This window comes from Sceloporus undulatus, chromosome 3, assembly GCF_019175285.1.
Source record: "Sceloporus undulatus isolate JIND9_A2432 ecotype Alabama chromosome 3, SceUnd_v1.1, whole genome shotgun sequence".
Taxonomy (NCBI): Eukaryota; Metazoa; Chordata; class Lepidosauria; order Squamata; family Phrynosomatidae; genus Sceloporus; species Sceloporus undulatus.
The window spans coordinates 211950985-211977388 of NC_056524.1; the positions used below are offsets into that span (position 1 = coordinate 211950985).

A 26404-nucleotide genomic window follows, 5' to 3' on the forward strand; every position below is an offset into this window, starting at 1 on the left:
GTGGGGGTGGAGAAAGTGATGGAGGAGGAGGAGGAGGAGGAGGAGGAGGAAGGAGCTGGGGGAAAGGGTCAATGGGCATCCACGAGGAAGGAGAGAGTCTGAAGGAAGGAGGAGGAGGAGGAGGATTTCCAGGAGGAATTGGGTTGCGGGGCTACGCAGGGGCATGTAGGGAAATCAGGCTGCTTGTTCTACTTTCATTTCCTCTTGCTCCTGGATTATTGTCAGAGGGAGGTGGGGGTGGTGGAGAAAGCTCAAAGGGAGGTGAGGGTCGCAAGGAAGGAGGATTGCTCAGGGAAGTAGGGCTGTGGGTCCAAGCTGGGGGATGTAGGGAAATCAGCCTCTTTTGACAATTTATACGCATTATTTTTTGGGTGTCTGCTTGTTCTACTTTCCTCTTGCTCCTGGATGATGATGATGATGATGATTATTATTATTATTATTTGTGTTATATGAGGATGCTACAGGAATGCCTGCGCTGCATTTCCCTTTTATTCCCAATTCATTCCATGGGTCTACTTTAGTTGGAACTGACAGATCACTCTCTCAGCCTCAGTGGAAGGAAATGGCAAAGCCCCTCTGAAGAGAATGTAGCAAGAGGAAAAGCGTCAGGTCAGGTCAGGTCAAAGGCAGGGCATGAACGGAGCTCGCACCAGGCAACCCCCCCCTTTCATATTTTTTTTAAAATTATTTTTGACCAAATATGCAAATTTTTTTTCTTGAGGCAGATAGAGCAGGGCTAGTGGCTTGTGCACTTTCCCTTTCATCTGCTAGCTTCCAGCAAAGGGGGAATGTTGCGAATGCAAATGTTACAAATGTTGCAAAGGGCTAGACTTACAATTCGAATGTTACATTTTTTGCTCTTGTCAATTAGACAAAATGCTTTTGCTACTGAATTCAGAGGCAGCCCTGAATTGCTTTTAAAAGCAAAAAAATAGAATGCATGGCAATTGCATCCTTTTCTGGCATTTTCGAGGTGAGGAATTTTTTATTATTATTATTATTATTATCATCATCATTATTATTATTACATGTGTAAGAGGCATTCTGGGGGACAAGGAGTGGGGGATGCATTAGCTTGCATGGGATTGAAAATGGGGACGGGGCAGATCTGACCCAAATGCCCATACATACACACAACACACAAAAAAGAGGTTTTTAAAAAATTGACACTTTGGGGCATTTTGTGCATGGCTCTTTAAAAAAAAGGGAGGGGGAGGACACTTCCAATGCCCCTGCAAAACGTCACCATGACGATCGCTTGATTGACAGCAGGCACCTTTGACAGCAGGCACAGAATGCATTAGATTTAAAATGCCCCTCTTTTGTAGTGGGCACTTGCTAACGGAGAGATTCGAGGGAGGGGCATCCGAATCAGCCCAGTTCCTTCCAGATCTTTGATGCCAGTCTGAATGGGACCTAAATCTAGATGGTTTAATCTAGTTAATCTAGATGGTTCTTTCATACAATGTTTTAGCCTATACTGTAAATCAGCTTGGGTCCCAAGCAGGAAGGAATGCGGGGATATAAAATAAATACATATATTAATATTTGTTGTATGTGGTATGAAACAGAGTTTAAACAATCCAGAGTTTGGCAAAATGTAACTGAATCGTTTTTTGTTCTATTTTAATTGTTAACCTGGAATGAAACTGCTACTCCCCTTGCCCATCTTACAAATTTAATTACATGCACATGTATCCCACCAGTAAGCATAGGTGTGGCACAAGACATGTGATCTCACCTTTGCTGTTCTGTCCCGGGAACCACTCACAACAATGCTGCCTTGGCAATCCACACAGTTCACTTCTTGTTCATGCCCCAAGAACTTGAAGCTGAAGGAGCCATTCAGTTTATGGAGAATAATAACGCCATCTCTGAAAAATAAACCCTCAGATAGGAAGGTGGATTTCCTCAGAATAATGTCACAGGGCACATAACACTCTTCACATTTGACATAGTAGCTACTGATACCTACAAGGGGTACTTACCCCCTAACACCAGGAGCCAAGTTACTGAATTCCACTTCACATTACTCTGTGTCAGGAGGATGGGCAACTGTGGCCCTCAAGATGTTAGATTGCCCCTGGAGGCACCAATCACAACCAGCTTTACTGGTTTACCAAGGCAAGTTCCAGAACAACATTTGGAGGGCTACTGCTGCCCACCCCTGTGCTATATTATGTAGTGATAAAAATAATGTTAAGTTGTACAGCTGTAACTTACTTTTCTCAAACATTAGACTTCTAAAAATAAATGGAAACCAACAAACTTTGGAAACCACAGCCACTTCCATGATAAAAACTAATTTATATACTATACTTTGTATATTCCCATTCATGTCACAAATACTTGTTTAATCCCATTCGTCACAGATACAATCTGAGGAACATTTCCTCAACTAAAATGGATATTATATATTTAATAATTTGTCAATGAATATTGTGTAGGATATAAAACATTTACAGATTTGTCCTTAAAGATGTCTTGGAAGGGGGATTAGAAACATCAGATGCAGGCAAATGAATATAATACATGAATATGGTTGGCCAATCCTTGTCTTGCAATGTGATGAATATGGGAAGGTCTTTGTGTATTTCTTGGTTTAAAAAAATTAATTCTGTGCTTAGACAATCTGTACACTGTGCTAAGGCAAGCAGAATTTTGTTACGGGCATAAATAATGCAAACTGAGCAAACTTGCAGATTGTTTTGTTAGTTTTGTATCAGTGAGTCTATGTTTTTGCTGTTTTGCATACATTATTCTGTTTAAGGTAGTAACAGAAAGATACAAGGAGCTTTGCAGGCCACTAAAGTTCTCTTCCAAGGCATTGGAAATGCCATCTCTTGGGTCTCTTGAGATTTCAGCAGGCATAGTCTCACCTTGTCAAATATATAGGTAAAAGATAAAGGTAGTCCCTTGACATGAATGTCTAGTCGTAACCAGCTGATTACTGTAGCCATTAAGCTACCCTGCCCCAATCTTTTTTAGCTTAAATATCCAGGAAACAGAACTTTCAGTTCTATATCACATTCTCTACACATACACACAGCCCCAGTCATAGGGACTGATTTACCTAGTGATCATCAAGCATCACTCTGCTAAAAGCTCTAGAAGACCGTTTTTCCAGATCTCATTCAAGTGCACCTATAAACTAATGCTGGATGGCATTAGCTACCATCATTTTCCACCCCTTTTTTCTACAACAAAGAGCTTACCCTCCTCCACTAACAATATGGCCATTAGCAAGCACAAAGCGGCACACGTCCTCCTGGTGTCTGGAGAAGACCGCCTCTGGACAGCGTTGTAAGCTGGTGCCCTTGGGATGGAGCCAATAAACCTGGATCTCATCTGCCTGGGATAAATAGAGGTAGTCCCCATCTAGCTGCATCCAGGGCATTAAACTGGAAAAAAAATCAGTATTAGATACAGGAATAGGCAGATCGCTCTGTTTTTGGACTGGGTCTGTTTCACATGTGTTCATTCAAAATTGCGAACAGTCACATTATTTTTATTGCACAAAGATTTATGTGTAAATGGATATTTTAGCCTATTTTTAGACAAACTATGCCTTTTTCAATATTCTTCTTCACAAAACATCAATTTCTAAATACCGTATGTATATTTTAATGTTTCTAGAACTACGGCATATCATTTGAAAAAGTGAGAAACCTGAAAGATAACTGCCTTTCAATTCATACATTAGCATGAGAAGTACAAATAGGTGAACTGCATTTCAAAACATAGACGTAAGCAATCTCAAGCATCCCTTGTTAGAAGCTAAGCTGGAAGTAAACCTACATCCTAAATGAGTACTAGAGAACATCTGCTCTTTACAAATGATGATTTTTAAAAAATCTTATGCTGTACTTGCTGACCCAATCAATACACAATGGGAAGCAAGCCCTGATTTGAGTAGGTATCTGTGCACCTGTCTGGTACATGTAAAACTAAAAATATTTGGTGTGGAAATTTGTTCTCCAGGGCTAGAGGTGTGAAGGTTAATAAACTTCAAATTGTATGTGGAAAATATTGTGAGAAGAAGTGGTCGACCTATTAGCATATTAGCAGCCACTGCTACAGAGCAGGTGAAAGATCTATTACTGCTTATCTTTTAAAAAAAAAAGAGAGTTAGAAAGAGAACAATGAAGTGGAGGGTGAATAAAAAGAGAACTGTCTCAACTAGCAGATCTTTTTTTAAAAAATTAGAATTCTTAAAAATTTGGAAGGGGCATCACATTATCAAAAGTATCACTGTTTTACAGTGTAAAATTGTAAAAATACAATTGTTTAGACAAACAATAAATATAAGTATTTCTATATTCATACACAAGTTGAAGGGGAAACAGCTATTTTTTTCCAGCAAAGAAATGCACATGTTCAAGGAATAGACCAATAAAATTTCCTTATAACCAAAGTGCAATATAACACATTAGATGGAAAAAAAACCATAATCCTTTGGAAACTGAAGAGGAAGAAAGGCAATTTGTTAAACGTTTCTAGGGATAGGCAACACACAGCCCATGGGCTGCATTGGTAAGGTGCTACATGTTGTGGTAGCCCTTCAACTCTCATGACCACAAGAAAAAATGTTTGGTCAAAAACTGAGAACTGTCAATTCTGAAAGTCTCCAGGCAGAGCAAATCACCTCTAAAGCAAGGCTCAAAAATCTTATTTTTTTTAAATTGAAATTAAAAAAAATTAACTTACAATCAATTCCAGTTTTAAAAACATTTAAAAGTCATTTTCAGTAGCCCACATTAGGCCCCATGGAGCAAAATTTGCCCCAAACTCATCAAAGTTACCAACCCTGATAGTATTCTGCCTTGTTAAAAGCCAGCTGATCCTCTACTTGAATATAGTCTGCAAGAAGAAACCTGGTACTGTTTTAGTCGAAATCAGAATGAAAGATAATCTGAATAGAAATACTGTTAACAAACACATTTAGCCTACATCAAGATACAAACAAAACAGGAGCAGTATCTACTCAATCTCACAATATCCAATTTGAAGTAACCTAACAAAGACCAAGAACAGAGTAAATTCCAAAAACAGTAAGGAAATTCAGGTTGGGGATATTGGAGTATGAGGAAAGAAAAGGAGCTACTTGCTTGCATTTCCACTTGAGGAGTGGGATTCTCCGACAGCGACCATTCCTCCAGTTTTGGGAAACTTTGACTCTGTCCTTCACTGGGACACCAGCCAGGCTGCAGATGAAGAGTGAGCATGGAAAAGTGAGCAATAGGTCATGAGAACATTTACATGACACAAATGGACCAGGTTAACTCCATCACTGTCCTGGTGCTTAAACCACTGGAACATTTTTAAAAATGTTTAGTGCTTATAACACTGACACATTATATATTAGGATGCTTTCAGACAGAGGTCTCCTAAGGTTGCCAACCATCACATTCCCACTGTTCCATTAACATGGTGAATACAACATAAACTGAGTGGATAGTGAATTTGGTCTCCTTCCCTTTCCAAAGACTCATTCTTACCATTTCCTCTTCTCTGGATTCTGAAATAGATTTGAGTACCACATTTGGCAAAGGTGGAGTCTATATAAGCACAGGGCAAGGGAACTACAGAGTTATCTCTGAGTAAGCACAGTCATGACTGAATTTTTCTGATCATATTCACAACTTGAGTGGGAAACTTGCTCACTTTCTTTTTAATTATGTAGTCAGTTTCAAACTTGGTATTTAATTTTAACAAACTTGATCCTCAAACCAGTTATGTTTCTTTCCATTTCAACAACATGGCTTACAACAAATCTTCATACAGGGGTATCAGATCAGAAAAAATATTCACAGGTGGAAGATAACTGATCTCATTGCAAAGTGAGCAAACTGATACCACCCAAAGTTTTATTTTGGGAAGGAAGTACACATTTCAGTCAGAGAGACCAAGGAGGTTTTATTTTAACCAGCATTATCAAGAAAGATGCTAGAGTCAAAATTTGGCATCTTGTGGACTGAGGGGGAAAAAAGCGAACTCTCTAAGAATTATGTATGAAATGAAGTATGTGCAACAGTGAGAGAAACACAATGCAGGAATACTTTTGGCCTGGCAGTATATTCCAGCACCAAGCTTATTGGCACCAACCTTATGAACGCACCATTGTTTGCATTTGCTATTGCTATTGCTACTGTGGCTGTTTATCAGAGACACAAATTTAGAAGATATCTTTTCTTTTTGGATCCAGAAAATGAGTTCAGACTACATAGCTGAGGTCTAGTTCAATGGGATCTTAAGTGCTTTTGTTCATGTTCCAATTTTACCTTCTCTTTTCTCCCCTCCACTTGTGGTCTCTTACACTGTTTAATTGTAAGCTACCTGTGGCAGAGACTTTCTCTTCCCCTTATTCTACTGTGTATATATAAGGCGGGGTACAGACCGCCCAGAAGAGGCTCCTCCTTGGCGCCTCTCTCTGCTGCACAGCTGCACCGCAGCATACAAATTGTGCAGCGCAGCTGCACAGCAGAAAAGGAGCTCAAAAAAGCGGCTCCTTTTTGCTGCGCCGCAAAGCGCCAAAGACGGCACATATACGTTGCAGCTGTGCAGCTCTGTATGGAAGCTGCGCAGCTGCGACATAACGTTTATGTGTGCCGTGTGTAAGGCGCTGCGTAACTGCAGCGCGTGCACGATGTGCTAGGGTTGCGGGGCGTGTGCACATGCCACCCCGAGGAAACCCTAGCACGCCATGGACACGCCGCAAAGGGCCCATCTGGAGAGGGACAAAGACTGATGTGCATTTGCTATATAAGCAAGATATCCATTGTATCTTGCAGTACTGTCCACAAACACTCAAGAGACATATACAATTGCAAATTATTCAGCTGAAAAACTAAGTCAAAACACCTCAGAAGTTGACCTTTATGGAGGAAGGAAAAACATAAGAGGTAAATTTCTTGGGGCTAATTCCTCTGGGGAAAAGCAAAATTAGGTAGTTACTAATCTTGGCCAATTCCAATACAGATGCAACTTAACTAAAAAAATACATTCCCCATTAAAACATTTATATTCTATTTCTCCCTTAAAGCAAGGGCACAACAGGAAACAATTCACATTAAACATTTATTCTGGTTTGCCTACAGAAGCCAATACGTGGTATGCAGCTATGTGTATCGAAATCTGATCAAAATCTATGGGACTTAAACACACCAAAGCTCTGTGATGACTCTGGTCAGAGTTTGGTTACTTCCAAAAGGACAAACAGATATAAATTGCCTTCTCGTGACATGCCCTTACATTCCTTCTCACACTGGAAATGCAAGACTATAGACAGCTCTGTCTCTAGCAAATCACAGGAACAATCATAGTAAGCTAATCCTTATGGATAGCAGTGGAAACATGAAATAGATTCTACTCCCAAACAACAAGAAGGGGATGAAAAAAGAAATCTGCAACTGGAGATTTACTAGCAATTCCATCCATCAAACATGAGACTAAATAGAAGATGTCCATTTCCCCATTAGCTGTGGGTGTTAACAAAGAAGAAAGCTTTTCATGCATCAGTGGACAGAACTCAAAACCCACAAGGAACATGATGGGCAGAGACACATAGTAAGATGCTGCTTTTGAACACCTTCTTTTGCTATCCTAATAAGCTGTGCTAGAACAAATGATACCAGAAGGATATTAATCAATGGCCTTTGGGAAATGTCAAGTACTATGCTACTCAAAACAGAATTGTTGTTCGAGCAGAACATCTCAAATAACCAATGGTGTTGGTTTTTTTTAAATACAATTGTTTAGACAAACCAATTAAACTTTGATGTCAACTAGAGTAAGACTTGGCATTTAATTTTCATGAGCACTGGAAATACCAAATCAAACCTGCTACTTTTTCCATGTATTTCAAGCCCTAATGACCTGAAATGTGCAAGTTCACTTAGAAGAAGCCTCACTACAGTCAGTGGGGCTTTGTTGTTGTTGTGTGCCTTCAAGTTGTTTCTGACTTATAGCAACCCTAAGGCAACCCTATCATGGAGTTTTCTCTGCAATATTTGTTCAAATAGTGGGTGCCTTCGCCTTCCTCTGAGGCTGAGAGATTGTGACTTGTCCAAAGTTACCCTGTGGGTTTCCATGGCTGAGCAAGATTTTGAACCCTGGTCTCCAGAGTCATGGTCCAATGCTCAAACCACTAGGCAAGGTTGGCTCTCTCAGTGTAGCTTATACCTTACAGTATTCTGTAGTTGGGATTGCACAAAGGCAATTGATTCTGGATTTTACTTGTCTATTTGCTTCCTTGCTTTATTTAGTGATGAAAGGTGAATGACGGGTTGCTTACCTGTAACATTAGTTCTTCGAGTGGTCATCTGTGAATTCACACAATCGAGTATTCCTGCGCCTGCACAGACCATATTCAGAACCTTCTGAAATAGCTAGGCAGATTTTTGATGCAGGAATACCCAACGGTGTGATTCACAGAGACCACGAAGAAGTACGATTTCTCTGGAAAATTAATATATAAAACATGAAGTAGCCTGATAAGAAAAGTAGAAGAGAGCAAATGCATCCAAGAACACAGGCATCCTTAATACTTTTTTTTCCCTAATAATGAGTACTGTTTATAAAATAATTTTTAAAAGATAAAGTACTCCAAAGGAAAGAAAAAATATGCCCCTTAAACAATTATCTCTTATAGCTGTTAATGGATGGCAGAATCTCTAACCTGGCCCTGAGGCCTGGCCAGACTCATGTTCCTAACTCTCTTTACACTGCCTGGGGCTAATTTTTTTGCTCCTCAGTCACCCTCCTCTTTCCGGCACTTTGTCACCATTATAATTTGACTACATTCCTAAGTTTGTGACACACTTTCAGCAAAAACACACAGAGACTTCCACCTAGAAATATCTTCCCCATACAAGTTTACAATCAGGAAAAGACAGGCTAGAGAACAAATTTGTAATCTCTGTGATTTACTTCTTATTCTTACCCAAATTCTTCTTTTTCAGGGGGAGTGGGAATGTTGCGAGTGTGTCTGTGTGTGTGTGCGTGCGTGGGTCTAATAAAAATAAAAGAATTTCTGCTTTACATTTTTTGGTTTCATTAGAATGTTTCAGCGCAAGAACTACTTTACAATTTCAATACAATGACCCACAAAGTCAGTAAGATACTACGCATAGTATTTTAAGATATTAAGATATTATATATACATCGCTGTATGCTATTTATTTTATTTGCAAATTTATATCCCACCCTTCAATGAGCTGTCCAAATGGCGTATATGGTCAAGCAACATTTAAAAAAATCACATGGAAGAGATAAAAATCACATTTGAAATGAAAACAAATTTAAAAGCCTGGAAAATAGGATCTTTCTTGGGGCACGGAAATGATCTTGAGGTACAGATCAGAAGACCCTCTCTGTGGAAAGTATATATTCCAAAACTCAATGAAGGCCATTTCCCTGGGAACCACTCCCTGCACTTCACCTGTGGAGGAAACCTGGACAGAATCTCTGATTAAGATCCTAGTGTCTAAGCAGGCATATGTGGAGACAGTTAATCTCTGGGTACCTAGGGCTCAATCTATTGAGAGCTTTAAATGCTTATACAAACACTTTGAACATAGAAATGGACTTGTAACCTGTGCAATTAACAAAGCATAACCAGCATGACGTTGTGGTTTAAGCATTGGACTATGACTCTAGAGACTAGGATTCAAATCCCTACTTGGCCACAGAAACCCACTGTGTGGCCTTGGGCAAATCACACTCTCTCAGCCCCAGAGAAAGGCAAAGACAAACCCCCTGTAATCAAATCTTGCCAAGAAAATTCTGTGATATGGTTGCCTAGTTGTGCTACTGTTGTGTATATTCAAGTTGTTTCCAACTTATGGGAAACCTAAGGCTTGGGTTCATAGGGCTTTCTTCATAACATTTGTTCACTGCCTTCTCCTGAGGCTGAGAAGATATGACTTGCCCAAGGTCACTCAGTGGGTTTCATGGCTGAACAAAGAATAGTCATATTCCAACACTCAAACCACTACACCACACCTCAGGGTCACACTAAGTCGGAAACAACTTTAAAATACAGTACACAGCAACAACAATAACACATGTAATATGCTCATAGCCAGTCACAGTCAACAGTCTGGCAACTAGATTAATTGAAATTACAAGGCCATCTTCAAAAAGCACCGTTTATATGATTAATTATAACAATTCAATCTGGACATTACCAGGACATTAATGTCTGAAGCTAAGCTATTGGTGTCTTGGCAGGGTTGCAGCTGATACACTGATCTAAACTTGTAAAATGTATGCCATAATAGGGAGTGCATATATAGCAGGTACATCCTGTCCCAAACTGCATTTTTCTCTCCCTATCCTTCCTCTCAGAATAGGTAGGCATGCAAAACTTAGGACTGCCTGCTTCCCCTTCCTTCTTCTGTACAGCCATATGTAAATACTTTTTCATTACTGTTTATCAAAACAAGCCATTTTCATAATCCATGATTTCAAAAACACAGCAAATAGATCTTTGCCCCCCCCCCCCAATAAATTGTTAAGGACAAAAAAATGGAAGTCAAAGTTTCCAGTCTCAGCCAGACTAGTGGAAAGGGTGGAAGCCAAGACCCGCAGACTCATTGTGGCATATTCCTGTCATGATAAACCTTGATTTATGCCTAACAATAAGAGCTTGAAAAATTACTTTGAGGACCACAACTCAAACAGTAACTTGTTTTAGCTCTAGTCTGTTTTAGCTGTATAGGTTCTGTGCCTGCTAGAACTTTAAGTACAAGATCTGTGTCAGTACCAGTATCTCATGCTCCTTAAAGAGCCACCTGCACATTCCAGCAGTAGAAGCTGGTCTGAACATCACGATCTTATGTTGGCAGTAAACACAAAAAACAAGTCTAAAATTAATAAATCTCCATGTTCACATGATGAAAGAAACAGGACTATACTTGAATCAAATATGAATAGAGCCCTAACTTACCCTGAGGCACCATACTGTCCCTATTAGAAAGAGGAAGAACCCTTTCTTATCTACCATTTATTTATCCTGTCACCCCCAAGTGCTCTCTGCTCTACTAAATTTCAATGGATCTTTAAAATATTTATTTCCCTTCATTTTCCAGAAGTTCGTTGTTTAAAGAACACAGTTCAGATGTACAATAACTGGTAGAGAGGGAGACAATGCAGAGCACACAAGCTAAGAAAAATTTGTTTTTTTATTTTTCTCCTCTCACACTGCAGGTATTTTTGTTATATGATTGTCTCTGCAACTAATATATAAGGAAAAAAGCTCACCCTACTCATCTAGCATATTAAACTCTGGCTAATAATAATAATAATAATAATAATAATAATAATAATAATTTGTTTTATTTATATACCGCTATTCCAAAGATCATAGCGGTGAACAGCAAGTAAGCTAATTTGCCCCCAACAGTCTGGGTACTCATTTTAGTGACCTCGGAAGGATGCAAGCCTGAGTCGAGCTTGGGCCCTTTTGCTGGTCTTGAACTCGCAACCTTGTGGTTTTGAGTGAATGGCTACAGTACAGGCATTTAACCACTGCGCCACCAGTTAACAATTTAGTTAACATCAACCAGCACTATAAACATTCACACCACCTGTCTATATTATTTTGGCTCAACATGTATAAATAATCTAACTGACTCAAAGAATTCCAAATCAGAGTTTTAGATATATTACACTGTTCTTACTGTACTTATTTAGCCAGAGTCAAATCAGCCCTTTGGAAGACTGACACAGGCCTAAAAGCATCAGAGAAGCAAAATGAGAGAGAATTTCTTTGTACTGTAACAGTACTTGCTTCCCTGTTTCCAAGCCAGTAACAACTCTGGAGACCAGGGTTCGATTTCCAGATAGGCTGTGAAACCCACTGCATAACCTTGGGCAAGTCACAAGGTCTCAACCTTCGAGGATGGCAATGGTAAACCTTCTCTGAACAAATCTTGCCAAGAAAATCCCATGATAGGGTCGCCAGGAGTCTGAAATGACTTGAAGGCACACAACAACAACAAAACTAGATAATATGATCATGTTTTCGAAACACCTCTTCAATTACTATTATTCTACAAATATTTACTTTTAAACATGACTTTCTTTTAAAATTATGTTCCAGTTTTCATTATTTTAAATGTTTGGCAAAACCCATGGGTACACAAAGGAACATTTGGGCTATACTGTATGTAAGCTAAAAACTTTAAGTCAAACACTCCAGTTATACCATCAAAAAACAAAGCATATTTCCAAATAAGCACTGTTATGATTAAGATATTTATTTATAAAACTATTTTCTACAGAGTATAAGTTGGTTTCACAAATTAATTGGTTAGTCAACAAATAAACACCTTTCATGCCCTTATAAATAAATTTCACACTGCAGAAATGGCTTCATCCAGTTATTTCCCCACCATGCATGGCCAGTCTCCAGCAAGCAGTGAAATAAACTGCTGCTACCATCTGAGCTAAGATCTTAGATGCTGATGCAACCTCAAATCTGAGAGGTGAACTTGTGGCAACACTTTTAAAACCTAGCCAAACACAACAGAGGAGTTTTTGCTTGGAAACACCTATGGATCATTGCTAAAATGCAAAGATAATTGTCATCATATAGCAAAAGGACTTGGGTTTGATGCATTTTTTTTTACTTCAAAACCTTTTTCAACTTGCTTAGGCTTCCACACATGTAAATTTGTATCTTTTTTGAAGTTTTGAAGTTCCTAATTCCATACCTATTGACACATGCACCCATATTTTCATCAACGATGGCCTTGTTATCATAATCAGAAGAAGAGCTCCAAAGAAAGACCAAGGCTTGTTAGAATTTCTTTTCAGAATGCAACCTTGATAACCAGTCTACAATCCTACAGCTACCCTGATTTATGGGTGATTAACTCCAATGAAATTAATGGAATTTACTTCTACGCTGATATATAAAGAGATATATGCATTACATGCTTAATTTCACACAGACTGTGTCATAATGTTGGAGATGTGAAAAGGAGAACTCACTTCTACAGGATAGGGGAGTTTATCAGACAAGGGAAATTGGAAGTATAATCCAATGGCAATCCGAACGCAATTATGGAGTTTAACGTTATTGCATGATAGACTACAACACGCAATTTTGGGCAATGGCAACTATTTTTGGGCAAAGGGAAGTCAGTTCAAACGCAACTCAAATTCATGTAAATTAGCTGAACTAGCAAATTCACATGAATGCGTTCTGGCCCCACTTTCTTTTCATTCGAAATTAAGAGAAATTCCTCCCATGTGATATTCTTTAGTGTAACACATACCTTTATAACTGAAGCTGAAATATAGGAAGTACTCTTTCAGTACTCAATTTCTTTGTTGTTTACTGTGCATCCCTGAATGGACTCAGAACCTGGGAGTATCAATGTATGTGCTCTTACAGAAAAGTAGTTTTGCTATTCACTTTCTGACAATTCCTGACAATGACATGAACAACTTCCATCAAAGTCTTCAATGTGAAGAAAACAGAGAAAGAGAAAGAAGACTAGTAAAAGTTTACCAGTAACTCTACTAAACACTTTCCTTTTTCCTTAAATGTAGCACTATATGACTTGAAAGCACACAACAACAACATGTTGTTGAAATTATTGTCTACTTCTCTCATATTGATATTTTCACCAATGGGAATGGGGGGATTGTTCCTTACTGACTGCCTTTCCCAGGTGCTAGAGTTAGAACAACTATACACACTACAAAGATTGCTATGTGCATCCTGAAAATTCGTATAGAGGTGAACAAGCAGGCTGCTCACGAGTAACTGGTAAATGGTTCTTCAAGTGGCCATCTGGGAACTCACACAAATGAGTCACTGAGGCTTCACAGTGCAGCTTTTGGAGTCTTCTAGAGCTGAGAAAGGGGCCATTTTGGCAAGAGCTCCACCACTCCTTCATGCACAAGACCAGCATGGTTCCTGCTCAATTTCCAGCTTTCTACATCTGTTGCAGTCAGGCTGGTGGTGACCAGGAAAGAGACCCTTTTTCTAGTGCCACCTCACCTGTTCAACAGCCTTCCTAATTCAATATACCTGAGCACTCATGCATATAACCTTTCAGCACTGAAAAGAACTATTTTTACACATTTAGGTAATTTCAGTACATTATTTCACTGCAGCTGTTTGAAAATGTTGGAAATTTAAATAGAATTTTTACCTAAAGATTTTAGCATGTTGGTGTCTTTCACTATCTGTTTGGTTGTTTTGCTATTTACTAAGAAATTTACTTATCTGGGAGATTATTAATTACCTTGAACAATTTGAGAACAGGGAAGATATTTACTAAGCAAATAAAACGTTTAATCGCTGTGGTACACACAGCTGAGAATCCTTACGACTGTAGGTAACAAACTGCCACAGCAAAATTATTCTTTTCCAAACTATTTAATGTTTGTCTTTCTTGCCTTCTAACAAAGAGATTCTTCCTTCATCAAATCTATTTCCTTCAAGTGATTAAAAGGAGACTTAGCCATAACTCCCCAATTACTTTTTCTTAACACAGCCAAATAAAGAAATCCACATAAGAAATAAAATTAACCCACAAAGTCATTTCTTTATTTGCTTAGCTTGCCTAAAAGCATCTATGCCAGTCATTGCTAGCCAGCAAACAAGTTCTGTATCCCTTTATTACTTCTGCACTTTTTGAGAAGAATAAGGAATAAATTCTTAGGGAAATAGCTTGCACCAAGCCTTTTCCATGCAGCGCATGATTTACAGATTTCAACATTTGACAGGTGCATTTTGGAGTAGGCTCCTTTAAAAAGGAGTGCTGTAACCAGAAATAATATAATAACCAATTTTACAATGGATAAAACAGAGTCCAGGTTAACCACCACACTACTGTCATGTCTCCCCAGTGGCAAATACCATTTCAGCCTTCATGAAAGGAGACTACAATCATTTCTGACAACACCAGGAAAAACTAAAGATATTGTTTTACAAGTTCTGAAGGGAGCATTTTCTTCTGAAGGGCAACATATCTTTTCTCTTCCTAACAGAGATTTCACTCTCTCACACACATACGCTATAAGTTACTGTAAGATTGAATACTCCCTCTCTGCTGCTGCAATTTACATTTGGGCAAAGTATATTAACATCAAATAACCAATTCCTACTTCTACAGGTAATCAACCACTCCCTAACTTTTAAAACCAAAATTCAACTCTATATTTATTAGCTCACACACAAAAAATTGCAGCTGTCTGATGATAATAATAAATACAGAATACATTTTGTCTTTCCAATATACTACGTACATCAATACAAATACTACAAATCCCATATTTAACAGTGAAGTGAAATACTGATGTTGGCATTAGGTTTAAAACATACAAGATGCAGGTATGTTATCTTTATGAATATATCCTACTTGCAACACAAAAACGTAAATAAAATAAAAGTTCATTCCATCTCACTCTCCTATGCACTCAAATGGTACAAATGAGAAGTCAAGCAAAAGTTGGTTTCTCAGATATTAAATAAGAAAAACTCAGAGGCCACTAGTGTGTGGCCACAAAAGGGGTAAATATAATTTTATATTATGAGACAGGAGAACTCTAGTATAAAAGCAAAGTATAAAACCCTCAGGTACCTCTTGATGGTTGAACCAAGGATTCAGTCATTATTTTCATCCTTGTAAAGAGACTGCTTGCCCTCGCCTAAGGTCTGCCAGTGTCCAGTTCTCCCAGCTTTCTGAAAACAGTATAAAGCTTATTCAGAATTCCAAAGTCCAAAAAAGCAGGGCTTATGAAGTGCCTTCCTTACTGGTCTTATTCAGTGAAAATGCTTTTTAATTGGGTATTTTCTTAGCCTGTGACTTTTTTATGCTTCACAGGGCTCAAATGAATTTATGTGAATTTTGACACACATTTACTTTTTTCACTTCTTTGAATATCAATGAGTAATGTGTAATAAGTGAAAACACCCAATGCTCAAAGCAATTTGTCTTAACTCATCTTCCAAACTAATTCGTAATATTATAAGCAACTGTAATTCCAATGGGAAAGAATAACCACAACAGCCAAAACCGGATTGCTAAATCCTTGGCTAAACTAGATTCTAAGCTCCTAGTCAAATACACTGTTTGTTTATTTTATATACCACCACTTCACCAAATGGTGCACAAGGCAACTAGCAAGAGCAAATATACAATAACAATCAACACATATGAACAGGTAGGCAAAACATCACTGAAAAAACAACAACATCCAACTGAACAAGTTGCAACATGTACCATGGCTGTTACGAGTCAGCTTACTCAAAATCACAATAATGGACACTCAGCTAAAATGTACACCACAAGTCAGAAAAAGTATTGCAAAGTCCAAGAAGTTGCCAGCATGGATGACAAGCAGTGTCAAGGAAGTTATTAGAGAAAAATGTTTTCCTTCAGAAAATTGTAGCCTTGCTCAAACAAGGAAAGTTTATACAACATAAAAACAACAATCAGACAAGAAGGGATGTCAAACAATAAATCTGACTATATAAGACCTTCAACAGCAACAAAAACCCTTTAAATTCATCAAAAGTAGGAGACAAGATGAGGGAGGCAGTTGTCCTGAGTAAACTGATAGAAAGTGTTATTAACATTATCAGGCATGTAAAAAAGCAAATCTTTCTGAAGAATGGTCAACATGGTTTCTCAAAAGTAAGTCCTGTCTCATTAAACTTTTAAGGTTCTCTGAGAAAGTCAACAAGCATGCAGACAGATAATTGTGTACTTGAGCTTTCAAAAAGAGCTTTGACAAAGTCCCTCACCAAAGATTCCTGATGAAACTTAGCAGTCATTGATAAGAGTAGATGCCCTCTTACAGACTGGTAATTGGTTAAAAGACCAAAAGCAGAAAGCCAGAATAAACAGTGAGTTCTTACAATGAGAGAACTAAGCAGCAGGGTCACCCAGGGATTTGTACTGGGACTAACACTTTTTCACTTGTTTATAAATGCAACAGTGTAAATGACTTTGGGCTTTTTTTAAGTGAGAAGCAATATAAAAATGTCCTCAATAAATAAATAACAAATTATCTATTATGGAGGCAAGTAGTTAGGCAGCTAAGTTTGCTGACACCAAATTATTTAAACAAAAAGATACAGTAAAGAGGTAAAACGTATCTCTGGAAAGTGCAGATCAATACTGTATAAGTGTAAAGGGACACAACCTGGGACAAAACTTCTAACTTTTCAAATATACTGATGTCAGATGGTAGAAACTGATGAGGGAAGAGATACTGGAGTTGTGTTGGATTAACAAAAATGCCAATTTATTATGTGACTCACAATACCATGCTACTCGTGTATTCTAAAATCCAAGAAAAGAAAACCAATTCCAAAACACCTCTGGTCCCAAGCACTTTGGAAAAGGGATACTCAACATATATAACAGATAGTTATGAATGCCAACTACAACACTTCTAAACAGGGATAAAATTCTTGGATAATAAGGCTACAAATGGCTTTACATATCAGGCTTTACATACACTATCAGAGGCAGAATGCCTCTCAATGCCAACTGTAGGGTTTAGAAGCAATTTTAATTAACCTCAGCCATGCCAGCTATATACATATAGAATTTACATGTTGTATTCTTGTGGGCCTCAATCTAGTGCCTTGATTAATACACAGACAGGTTGAGTCTCCCTTATCTGAAATACTTGGGATCAGAAATGTTTTGTATTTTGGATTTTTTCAGAATTTGGAATATTTGAATATACATAGAATCATAGAATCATAGAATCATAGAGTTGGAAGAGACCACTAGGGCCATCCAGTCCAACCCCCTGCCATGCAGGAAATCCAAATCAAAGCATCCCTGACAGATGGCCATCCAGCCTCTGTTTAAAGACCTCCAAGGAAGGAGACTCTATCACCCTCCGAGGGAGTGCATTCCATTGTCGAACAGCCCTAACTGTCAGGAAGTTCCTCCTAATGTTCAGGTGGAATCTCTTTTCCTGCAGCTTGCATCCATTGTTCCGGGTCCTGTTCTCTGGAGCAGCAGAAAACAAGCTTGCTCCCTCCTAATTTGTGTTTGGTATATACCTTATACACATACTTGTTGTTGTTGTTGGATGCCTTCAAGTTGTTTACGACTTATGGGAACCCTAAGATAAACCTATCATGGAGTTTTCTTGGTGAAATTTATCCAGAGGAGATTTGCCATTGCCTTGCTGTGAAGCTGAGAGCATGTGACTTGCTCTAGGTCACCTAGTGGGTTTCATGACTGAGTGGGGAAACAAAACCTGGTCTCCAGAGTCGTAGTCTTAACACTCACATCACTGTGCCATGCTGACTCTTATGTAAGGGCATAAGACTATATACACAATTTTATACAAAGTATTTGTAATAAGTTGGTACATGAAACAACGTTTGTGTACAATGAACCATCAGAAAGGAAAGGTGTCACTATCTCTGCCACCCATAAACAATTCTGGAATATTTTGGATTTTGGAATTCCGGATAAGGTAAACTCAATCTGTATTTTGACTCAGAAAACAGTTCAGTGAGCAAAAGGCATCTGATGGCTAGGTATAAGAGAATACCGATACTACTACCTGACTCCTGTATAATTTGTACTTCCTTGACTCATATGTCTTCTAGTGTAGTTCAATCAAAAAAGTTGTCTTGTTCAAATATCCAATATCCAAAGCTTAGGAACTTCAGACAAATGTAATGCCTTCCAATTACCAAGTCACCAACTCAGACATAACGGAATATTTAAAAACACTGACCTAGAGCCACATCTGAAACATGGTCCAGTCTTGAAGCATGATCACCTCAGGATCCACAGGTTAAGGAACCACTTGGGCACTCTTCAAAATGCTCTTTGTTGTTCTATATACCTCCACTTAACTGTGGCTGGGGAAAATGGCTTTTTCAATGCTGAGTCAACTCTCTTTAATTCAGTCAAGTATCCAGGAACCTCCTCAAGATCTCCTTTTATTCCTCAAGTTCAATCTATTGTTCCCTTATTCTAGACCCATCCTGAATCCGACCAAAGTTGTCATCTCTTTCTTCAAAATCTATTAAATTTGAGAACCCAGTGGATTCATCATCCATGGGACTCATGTAGATATATGGTCTGATGCACAGTAACAAGACTCTTAGCCTATTTCTTATTATCCATCTTACCACTCTCCCATTCTACAAGAGCTCCTACCCCAAATATCCTAAGCCAAAATTACACTTTAATGCACTGTATAACCAAACAGAACTTACTCAGCAAACTTCTGTTCCTGGTGTTGTCTAATCATACTTGAGCTCCATCTTTTGCCTGGGACACCTGCAAAATTCCCTGTTCTGAATATGTGGCCACAAGCTTGGGGTCAATGACCTTTCCTAGGTTCCTCAGAAGCACAGGAAGCTATTCCTATGCAGTGAAAGAGAGAACAGTGTCACTATGCATAAGTTGCTGACTCCAAGCCCAGTGGCAGATTCATTTGATGGAGAAGATGAATGTCTATGACATTGCACTGACATTTCTCAGGGATCTAAGCTAAGCACATCCCTACCTTCTTCTTCTTTGCCCTCTTCATCTCTTTACTCTGCTTTAATTTTTTCCCTTGAGAATGGTCAAGGTCCACAGAGCAATATTCTAATTCCCCATTACAAATTCTGTTTTTAGACACAGTTTGGTTCCAGGGTCCCTAATGACACCTTAGCCACCTATTTTGTGTTTCACTTCCCCACAAACACATTTACATCATTTATTGCATCAAAATCATCTCAGGATATACAGTACCAGCCCTTTTCACCTGTTCTTGGAAAGCTTGTTGCTCAGAGTAATTGGAAAGCTTGGGCAGCAAGTCAAAGTAATTATTACATTTGAAATTTTGACTAAAAACCTGTATTTCTTAAGGTAGCTTGTGCCCCCTGTGAACTTCCAGTTATCTATTACACTGAGGAAGAGAGGTCATGTGTGCTTCCCCTTTCTCAGAACAAAGGTAAATATGCTCACATTGGTATTTCCTTTCCTTTCTTTTTCTAACAAAAATCTCTCTACATTGATCCATTTTGTCTTTGTATGACCTTCCCAGCTTTACTAAAACCCTAAAAACCTATATAGTGTGTAGCTGCCTGAACTCTGCTATTTCCTTAATGCACCATTCCTTTTCTTTATTTTGATCATTCCAAATAATTTCAAACTTTAAATGGCATATTGGTTTGAATGTTGCACTGCAACTCTGGAGACCAGGATTCAGTTCCCAGCTCTGCCATGAAACCCACTGGGTGACCCCTGGCAAGTCACATGCTCTCAGGGAAAGGCAATGGCAAATCTCCTCTGAACAAATCTTGCCATCAAAACCCCATGATAGCATTGCCGTAAGTTGGAAACAACTTGAAGGCACACAAGAACAACAACAACTTCCCACTTTCTCTTCTATGAGAAACAGTCTACTGGTCTAATGCAACCAGGCTTCACAATGCCCTTCACTTTGTATCAGAAGCAAAATAACCACTTTTCTACCACCATTCATGCCATTACACACACTGTCAAATATATTTTAAGAATTAGCCACACAACAGGAAAATGCAGCTAAACAGTCTCTAAGTAAAATCCATAAATAAGGTTACATCCAGAAATGTGTGTGTGTGTGTATACATATATATATATATATATACACACACACACACACACACACACACATACATACATATATGGTGTGTGTGTGTGTGTGCTTCCTCCAAAATCTGTAAATTCCTCCTATCCGACTGAAATGTCCATTTATTGTTAGTACTTTACTTTGGAAATAAGAGTAGAGGCCCTGCCAGTTACTGCACCTGTTGTGCTCTACACCTGACCCCTTCTGCATCCAGTATAGAGATTATTCTTAATGAAAAATACAAAAATTCATTTCCTCAGAAAGAAACACAATATAGCTCAGCAAGCAGATCCCAGGTGTTGAAAGGTACGACAATCCGACAGCCTTCACTCCTGCTGATTTCAATGCAACTACTTCGTGAGACCCTTGTACAAGCCGAATTTCCTTTCTGTTTACTACCTCCCACAGCCTTAGGTCTTGATGGGTCTCCTTGGTGTTCTCCCCAGTAGCATTTTTAAAGAGATTAGTAAAAAGGAGATTTTTGGAAAGAGTGGTTAAGTTATAAAGCTACCATCAAATCTGTTCAGGGACACCCAAATTAACTTTGTTCAATAATTAATTCAAAATAAAGATACAGTACTTGAACCCAGTAACACATGTTCCAAGTTAAATAATGATTTCATGGCTCATGTTTAAGAGAAAATGCTTGGCTATTTTGGAATCAAAATCTTCAGAATTATTTCATAAAACAAGTGTATAAGATCCATGAAGCCCATACTGTGTCCAGGTTCCTGAGAAATGATACACTTCCGAATTTTTAAGGACACCAAACATTTTTTTAAAATTAAAAATTGTACTTTATCTGAAAAGCACCAAATGGAGTTATACAATACACAACCAAGATTCCTCTTCCTAAAAGTCATGTGCTCTACCAGTAACCTTATGGCTCTTCCTCACATGCTTCCACAAACTACCATGTTTCACGGTCACTGCCCCATACTTAACTCGCTGGATATGTTAACCACACAGGTGCTATACAGTAACTTTTACCATCTAGTTGAAACAATTTTTGTAAGGAGATGTCAAAGGAAGCAAGGCAGGGACACAATTCTCCTCCCTGCATGGCCAGATACTACAAACTACAGTACTCATTTCCCACCTTATCACAAATGTAGTGATTTGTGACACATTAAAAGTGTTTAGGACCTAAATATGTTCTTATAATATTAGTGTTGTATTGACTCCATCTATTATAAAATTCAAGGGGTTTTTAAACATCATTTTGATGATGTCACGGATGTATGTTGTTAATTGCTGTCAGATTGCTGTCAGATTGGTGTTGACCCAATGAGAACATGATATTATGAACGGCCCTAAGTCTTACAAACGCAGGGCCATGGCTTCCTTCATTTAGTCTATCCATCTGTAATGCAGTCTTCTTCTTTCCCTACTACTCTTTCACCTTACCAAGTATTATCATATTTTCTAGTGAGTCATGTGATGACATGATATATCCAAAATACAAGAGCCTCAGTTTAGTAGTTTTGGCTTCTAGGGAGAGTTCAGGCTTGATTTGCTCTTGGGGCCATTTACTTTTCTTTTGGCACTTTATGGTTATTTCAAATGAGTTCTCTTCCTAACAGCTTTTCTCACTGTTCAGCTTTCACACCCATACAAAGAAATCAAAAATACTATGTTGTTGTGTGCCTACAAGTCATTTTTTTACTTATGGCAGCACTAAAGCAAACCTATCATAGGGTTTTCTTGGAAGAAACAACCCAGGTTGGCACTGCTTTAACTGAAATGGCTGAATGCTATCGAATTCTGGGATTTGTAGGTTTGTAAGACGTTTAGCCTTCACCGTCTGAGACCTCTGGTGCCACAACAAACTTAAAATCCCAGAATTTCATAGCACTGAACCCCTGGACAGAAGGCTGAAACTGGAGGACAGGACCAAGTAAAAAGCTAAAAATGCTAATATAAATCTAAATCCCTGCTTCTTAGTCTTGCTCCAAATGGAGGGCATTTGGGAATCCCTCCTGGAGTGGAGCATGTGTCCTGGAAAAGGAGGGCCTCTGGTTACCCCAGTGCTCCCCAAACTGAGCCCTTCAAGAGATTTTGGGCTTCAGCTCCCAGAAGCCTCGGCCATGTTGGCCAATAGCCTGGGATTCTGGGAGCTGGAGTCCAAAATCCCTTAAAGAGCGGGGTTTGGGGGCCACTGCTTACTCGATGGGGCTTCTTAGCCACCCTTCCTCCAAATGGAGGACATTTTGGAACTCCTCCTGGCCTGGAAAAGGATGGGCCCTCCCACGCCCTGATCCCTGCCTCCCGAAGGCCGGAGCCCCTCTCCCTTCTCCTGCTGCTGCGGGTGTGACGACCAAGGGACAGGCGTGGACTGGCGTGAGCCCCAGCCAGGGCCGCCCCTTCAGCCTAGGCCTCGGATCCCCGCCCTTTCCCAGCCGCCCTGGCCGGGCCTGAGCGCTTACAGGTCGGCGCCGAGCGCGCTGAAGCCTGCGTTGAGGCAGGAGCGGGCGAGGCGTCGCCACAGGGCGTCCCGGGCGGTGAAGCGGCAAAGGCGGCGGCAGGTCTGGCCCAGGCGGCCCAAGGCCCGCGCGTCCAAGTAGGAGCAGATCAGCAGCAGCAGCTCCTCCGGGAGGCGCCACAAGGGGCAGCGGGCCTCGCGCCCCGGACGAGGAGGAGGAGGAGGAGGAGGAGGGCTCCCCGGGCGACCCATGCAGCCAGGCAGCCAGGCAGGAGCAGCGGCGGCGGCGACCAGGCCTCTCGGCCCCGGTAGGCCGCCCCTTCTGAGGCGGCCCTCGCTCGCTCCCTGCCTCCCGCCAAGCCTTGCCTGGCCGCCGGTCACATGGGCGCGTCCCGCCCTCGGTGATAGAAAGAAGGGCCTCAGGGAAGGCCTCCCTCCTTCCTCCTCGCCCCAGGACGGCGGCGCCACAAAATGGCCGCCCTGAGTCAACTAGATTACAAAGACTCCCTCGAAAATGTCAGTCCATGCTTCTTGTTCATGCTCAGAATGGAGGACGTTGTGGATTTCCTCCTGGAGAGAAGGAAGGCTGAAAGGGAGGGCATCCATGGCCAAGTGGAAAGTTAAAAACACACTCCTCTCAATGTATAGCCATGCTTCTTAGGCTCAGGATGGAAGACCTTGTGGCATTTCTTCTGGACAGGAGGCTGGAATGGCAGACATGACCAAGCAGAAAGATAAAAACACTTATGTAAATGTAAATCTATGGTTCTTAGGCATGCTCAGAGTGGAGGATATTGTGGAACCCCTCTTGGAGAGAAGGCTGAAAGGGAGGACGTAACCAAATAGAAAGCTAAAAACAACAAAGGAGGACGAGGCTCCGCAAAATGGCAGACATGACCAAATACTGTAGAAAGATAAAAACACTCCTAGAAATGTAAATCCATGCATCTTAATCATGCTCAAAATGGAGGAAATTGTGGAATTCCTCCTGAAGAAAAGGACATGACCAAATAGCCAGAAACAACAAAGGAGGACAAGGCACCGCAAAATGGTGGACGCAACCAAATAAACAGCTGAAAACACTCATGTATATGCAAATCTTTCCTCCTTAGTCACTCTCAGAGTGGAAGACATTGTGGAATTCCTCCTGGAGAGAAGGCTGAAATGGAGGACATGAACATAGAAAATGCTAAAAACACTCCTAGAAATATAAATCCATGCATCTTTGTCATGCTCAGAGTGGAGGACATTTTGTAATTCCTCTTGGACAGTAGGTTAAAATGGAGGACACGACCAATAAAAAGCTAAAAACCACAAAGGAGGACAAGGCAACATGAAATGGAGAAGAATTGAGAAAAATGGCAGACTTGACCAAATAAAAGCTAAAAACACTCATAGTGAATTGGTGCTTTTTATTTGTGTTCCAAATATTTGGACTTGGACATTTTGGAATTCCTCCTGGACAGAAGGCTGGAATGGAGGACATGACCAAATAAAAGCTAAAAACGCTCATAGGAATGCAAATCCATGTTTCTTAATCTTGCTCAGAAAGGAGGACATTGTGGATTTCTTCCTGTACAGAAGATTGAAATGGAAAAGGAGGGTCTCTGGTCACCCTGTATAACGCAGAGTACAATAACATCCAAAATCCACAAAACAGTGATGCCGTTTAATGGGTCCAGCCTGTGGTGATCAGAGGTTTTAACCATAAAGGAGGAGAAGGCACTCTGAAGATGTAGGAGATTCTAGAAAAATAGTGGACATGACCAAATAAAAGCTAAAAATGTTGGAATTCCTCCTGGACAGAAGGCTGAAATGTAGGACATGTCCTGGGAAAGGAGGCCCCTTGATCACCCTGTATAGAGCAAAGTGCAATAACATCCAAGATCCACAAGACAATGGTACCTTTAATGTGGCCAACCTAGGGTGACCACAAAGAAGGATAAGGCATTGTGAAATGTAGGAGATTCAAGAAAAATGGCAGACATGACCAAATAAAAGCTAAAAATACTCATTTAAATGTAAATGCATGCTTCATAGTCATGCTCAAAATGGAGGACATTGTGGAATTCCTTCTGGACAGAAGAGTGAAATGGATGCTGTCTCCTAGGAAAGTTACTTTTGTACTTCTTAGTCATGTTCAAAATGAAGGACATTTTGGAATTCCTCCCAGACAGAAGGCTGAAATGTAGGGCAGGTTCTGGAAAAGGAAGATCTCTGGTCACCCTGCTCTGAGTGAATTTTGGATGAGAAGCAGCTTCCTTTGCCATGGTGGAGGCCCCACTGTCTCTGTCGGTCTCTTGGTAGACCTCCTTTTTTTCTTTTTTTGGAAATACAATAGCATCAAGAATGTATACAAAAACACCAAGAGATGCCTGCCCTTAGGGGCCAAGTGATAGCAAAGTAGGCTTAGGCTGTATCCGCACTGCAGAAATAACAGTTTGACACTTTTAACTGTCATGACTCAGTTCTATGGAATTCTGGGTACTGTAGTTTTGTGAGACCTTTAGCTTTCCCTTTTAATGAGCTCTACAATTCCCAGGATTCCATAGGATGAAGGCATGGAAATTGAATCCACCTGGATTATTTCTGCAGTGCAGATGCAGACTCAGAAAGGTAGTATTTTACCTCATTAGGTAGCCTTTTCCCACTCTTAAGCTGGCCTGTGCCCAAACCTATCCACCTACAGTATGAGGATCATAATACATTGACATTTTCAGAGCAGTCCTTAATTTCAGTTAATGTACAGTTGGCCTTTCATGTTTGCAAATTTGACTTTTTGTAAATTTGATTATTTGCGGATTTGATTGATATATTCTCTCTGCGAATCTCTAGGTCCTCCAGCACAACTCTGCCAGAAGTTGACCACAGAGTTGTGCTGGAGGATCTGGAAGATGTAGCAAAAGTAGTCGAGGGATACAATGAAAAATCTGACCAAATAATATCAATAAGGCTTCAGGGAAAACTGTCAATATAACCATAATCCAAGACTATGCTTCCAGCTACAGAGACAGAAAAAGGAAAAAGTGAAAGATTCAGTGCTGGAATCCAGGAGGAAACTGACCACTCCCAAAACAGGACGTCTTGTTAATCATATGTGATTGGAATGCAAAAGTAGGAAACAGAGAAAAATAAAAGATTGTTGAAAAATTAGCCTAGGATCAAGAAATGAAGCAGGAGAGTGACTGATTGAGGCAAAGAGTTTGTTCATCACAAACACATTCTTCAAGCCACCCAAGAGGCCCCTGTATTGGACATCACCTGATGGCCAATATAGAAATCAAATAGACTGCACAATTGAAAGCAGAAGGTGAGTCTGCCTGGGCACTAGGATCATCAGGAGAGGCCCTTCTGCCAGTCCCATCACCACTTTAG

General features: G+C 39.9%; 1 protein-coding gene across 3 annotated transcripts in view; it reads right to left on the reverse strand.

Moving 5' to 3' along the window:
• FBXW4 (F-box and WD repeat domain containing 4) overlaps positions 1 to 23466 on the reverse strand; it is a 96768-nt gene extending 73302 nt beyond the window's left edge. The window contains exons 1-4 of one of the 3 annotated variants that reach the window (XM_042459537.1): positions 23034 to 23466; positions 5109 to 5204; positions 3216 to 3401; positions 1742 to 1874 (exon numbers count right to left, since the gene is read on the reverse strand). In XM_042459537.1, the coding sequence (XP_042315471.1) occupies positions 1742 to 1874; positions 3216 to 3401; positions 5109 to 5204; positions 23034 to 23281 (663 nt within the window). In that variant the 5' untranslated portion in view covers positions 23282 to 23466. The remainder of the gene's footprint in view (positions 1 to 1741; positions 1875 to 3215; positions 3402 to 5108; positions 5205 to 23033) is intronic. The other 2 variants (XM_042459536.1, XM_042459535.1) reach the window with 2 other exon arrangements.
• Positions 23467 to 26404: the final 2938 nt, after the last annotated feature.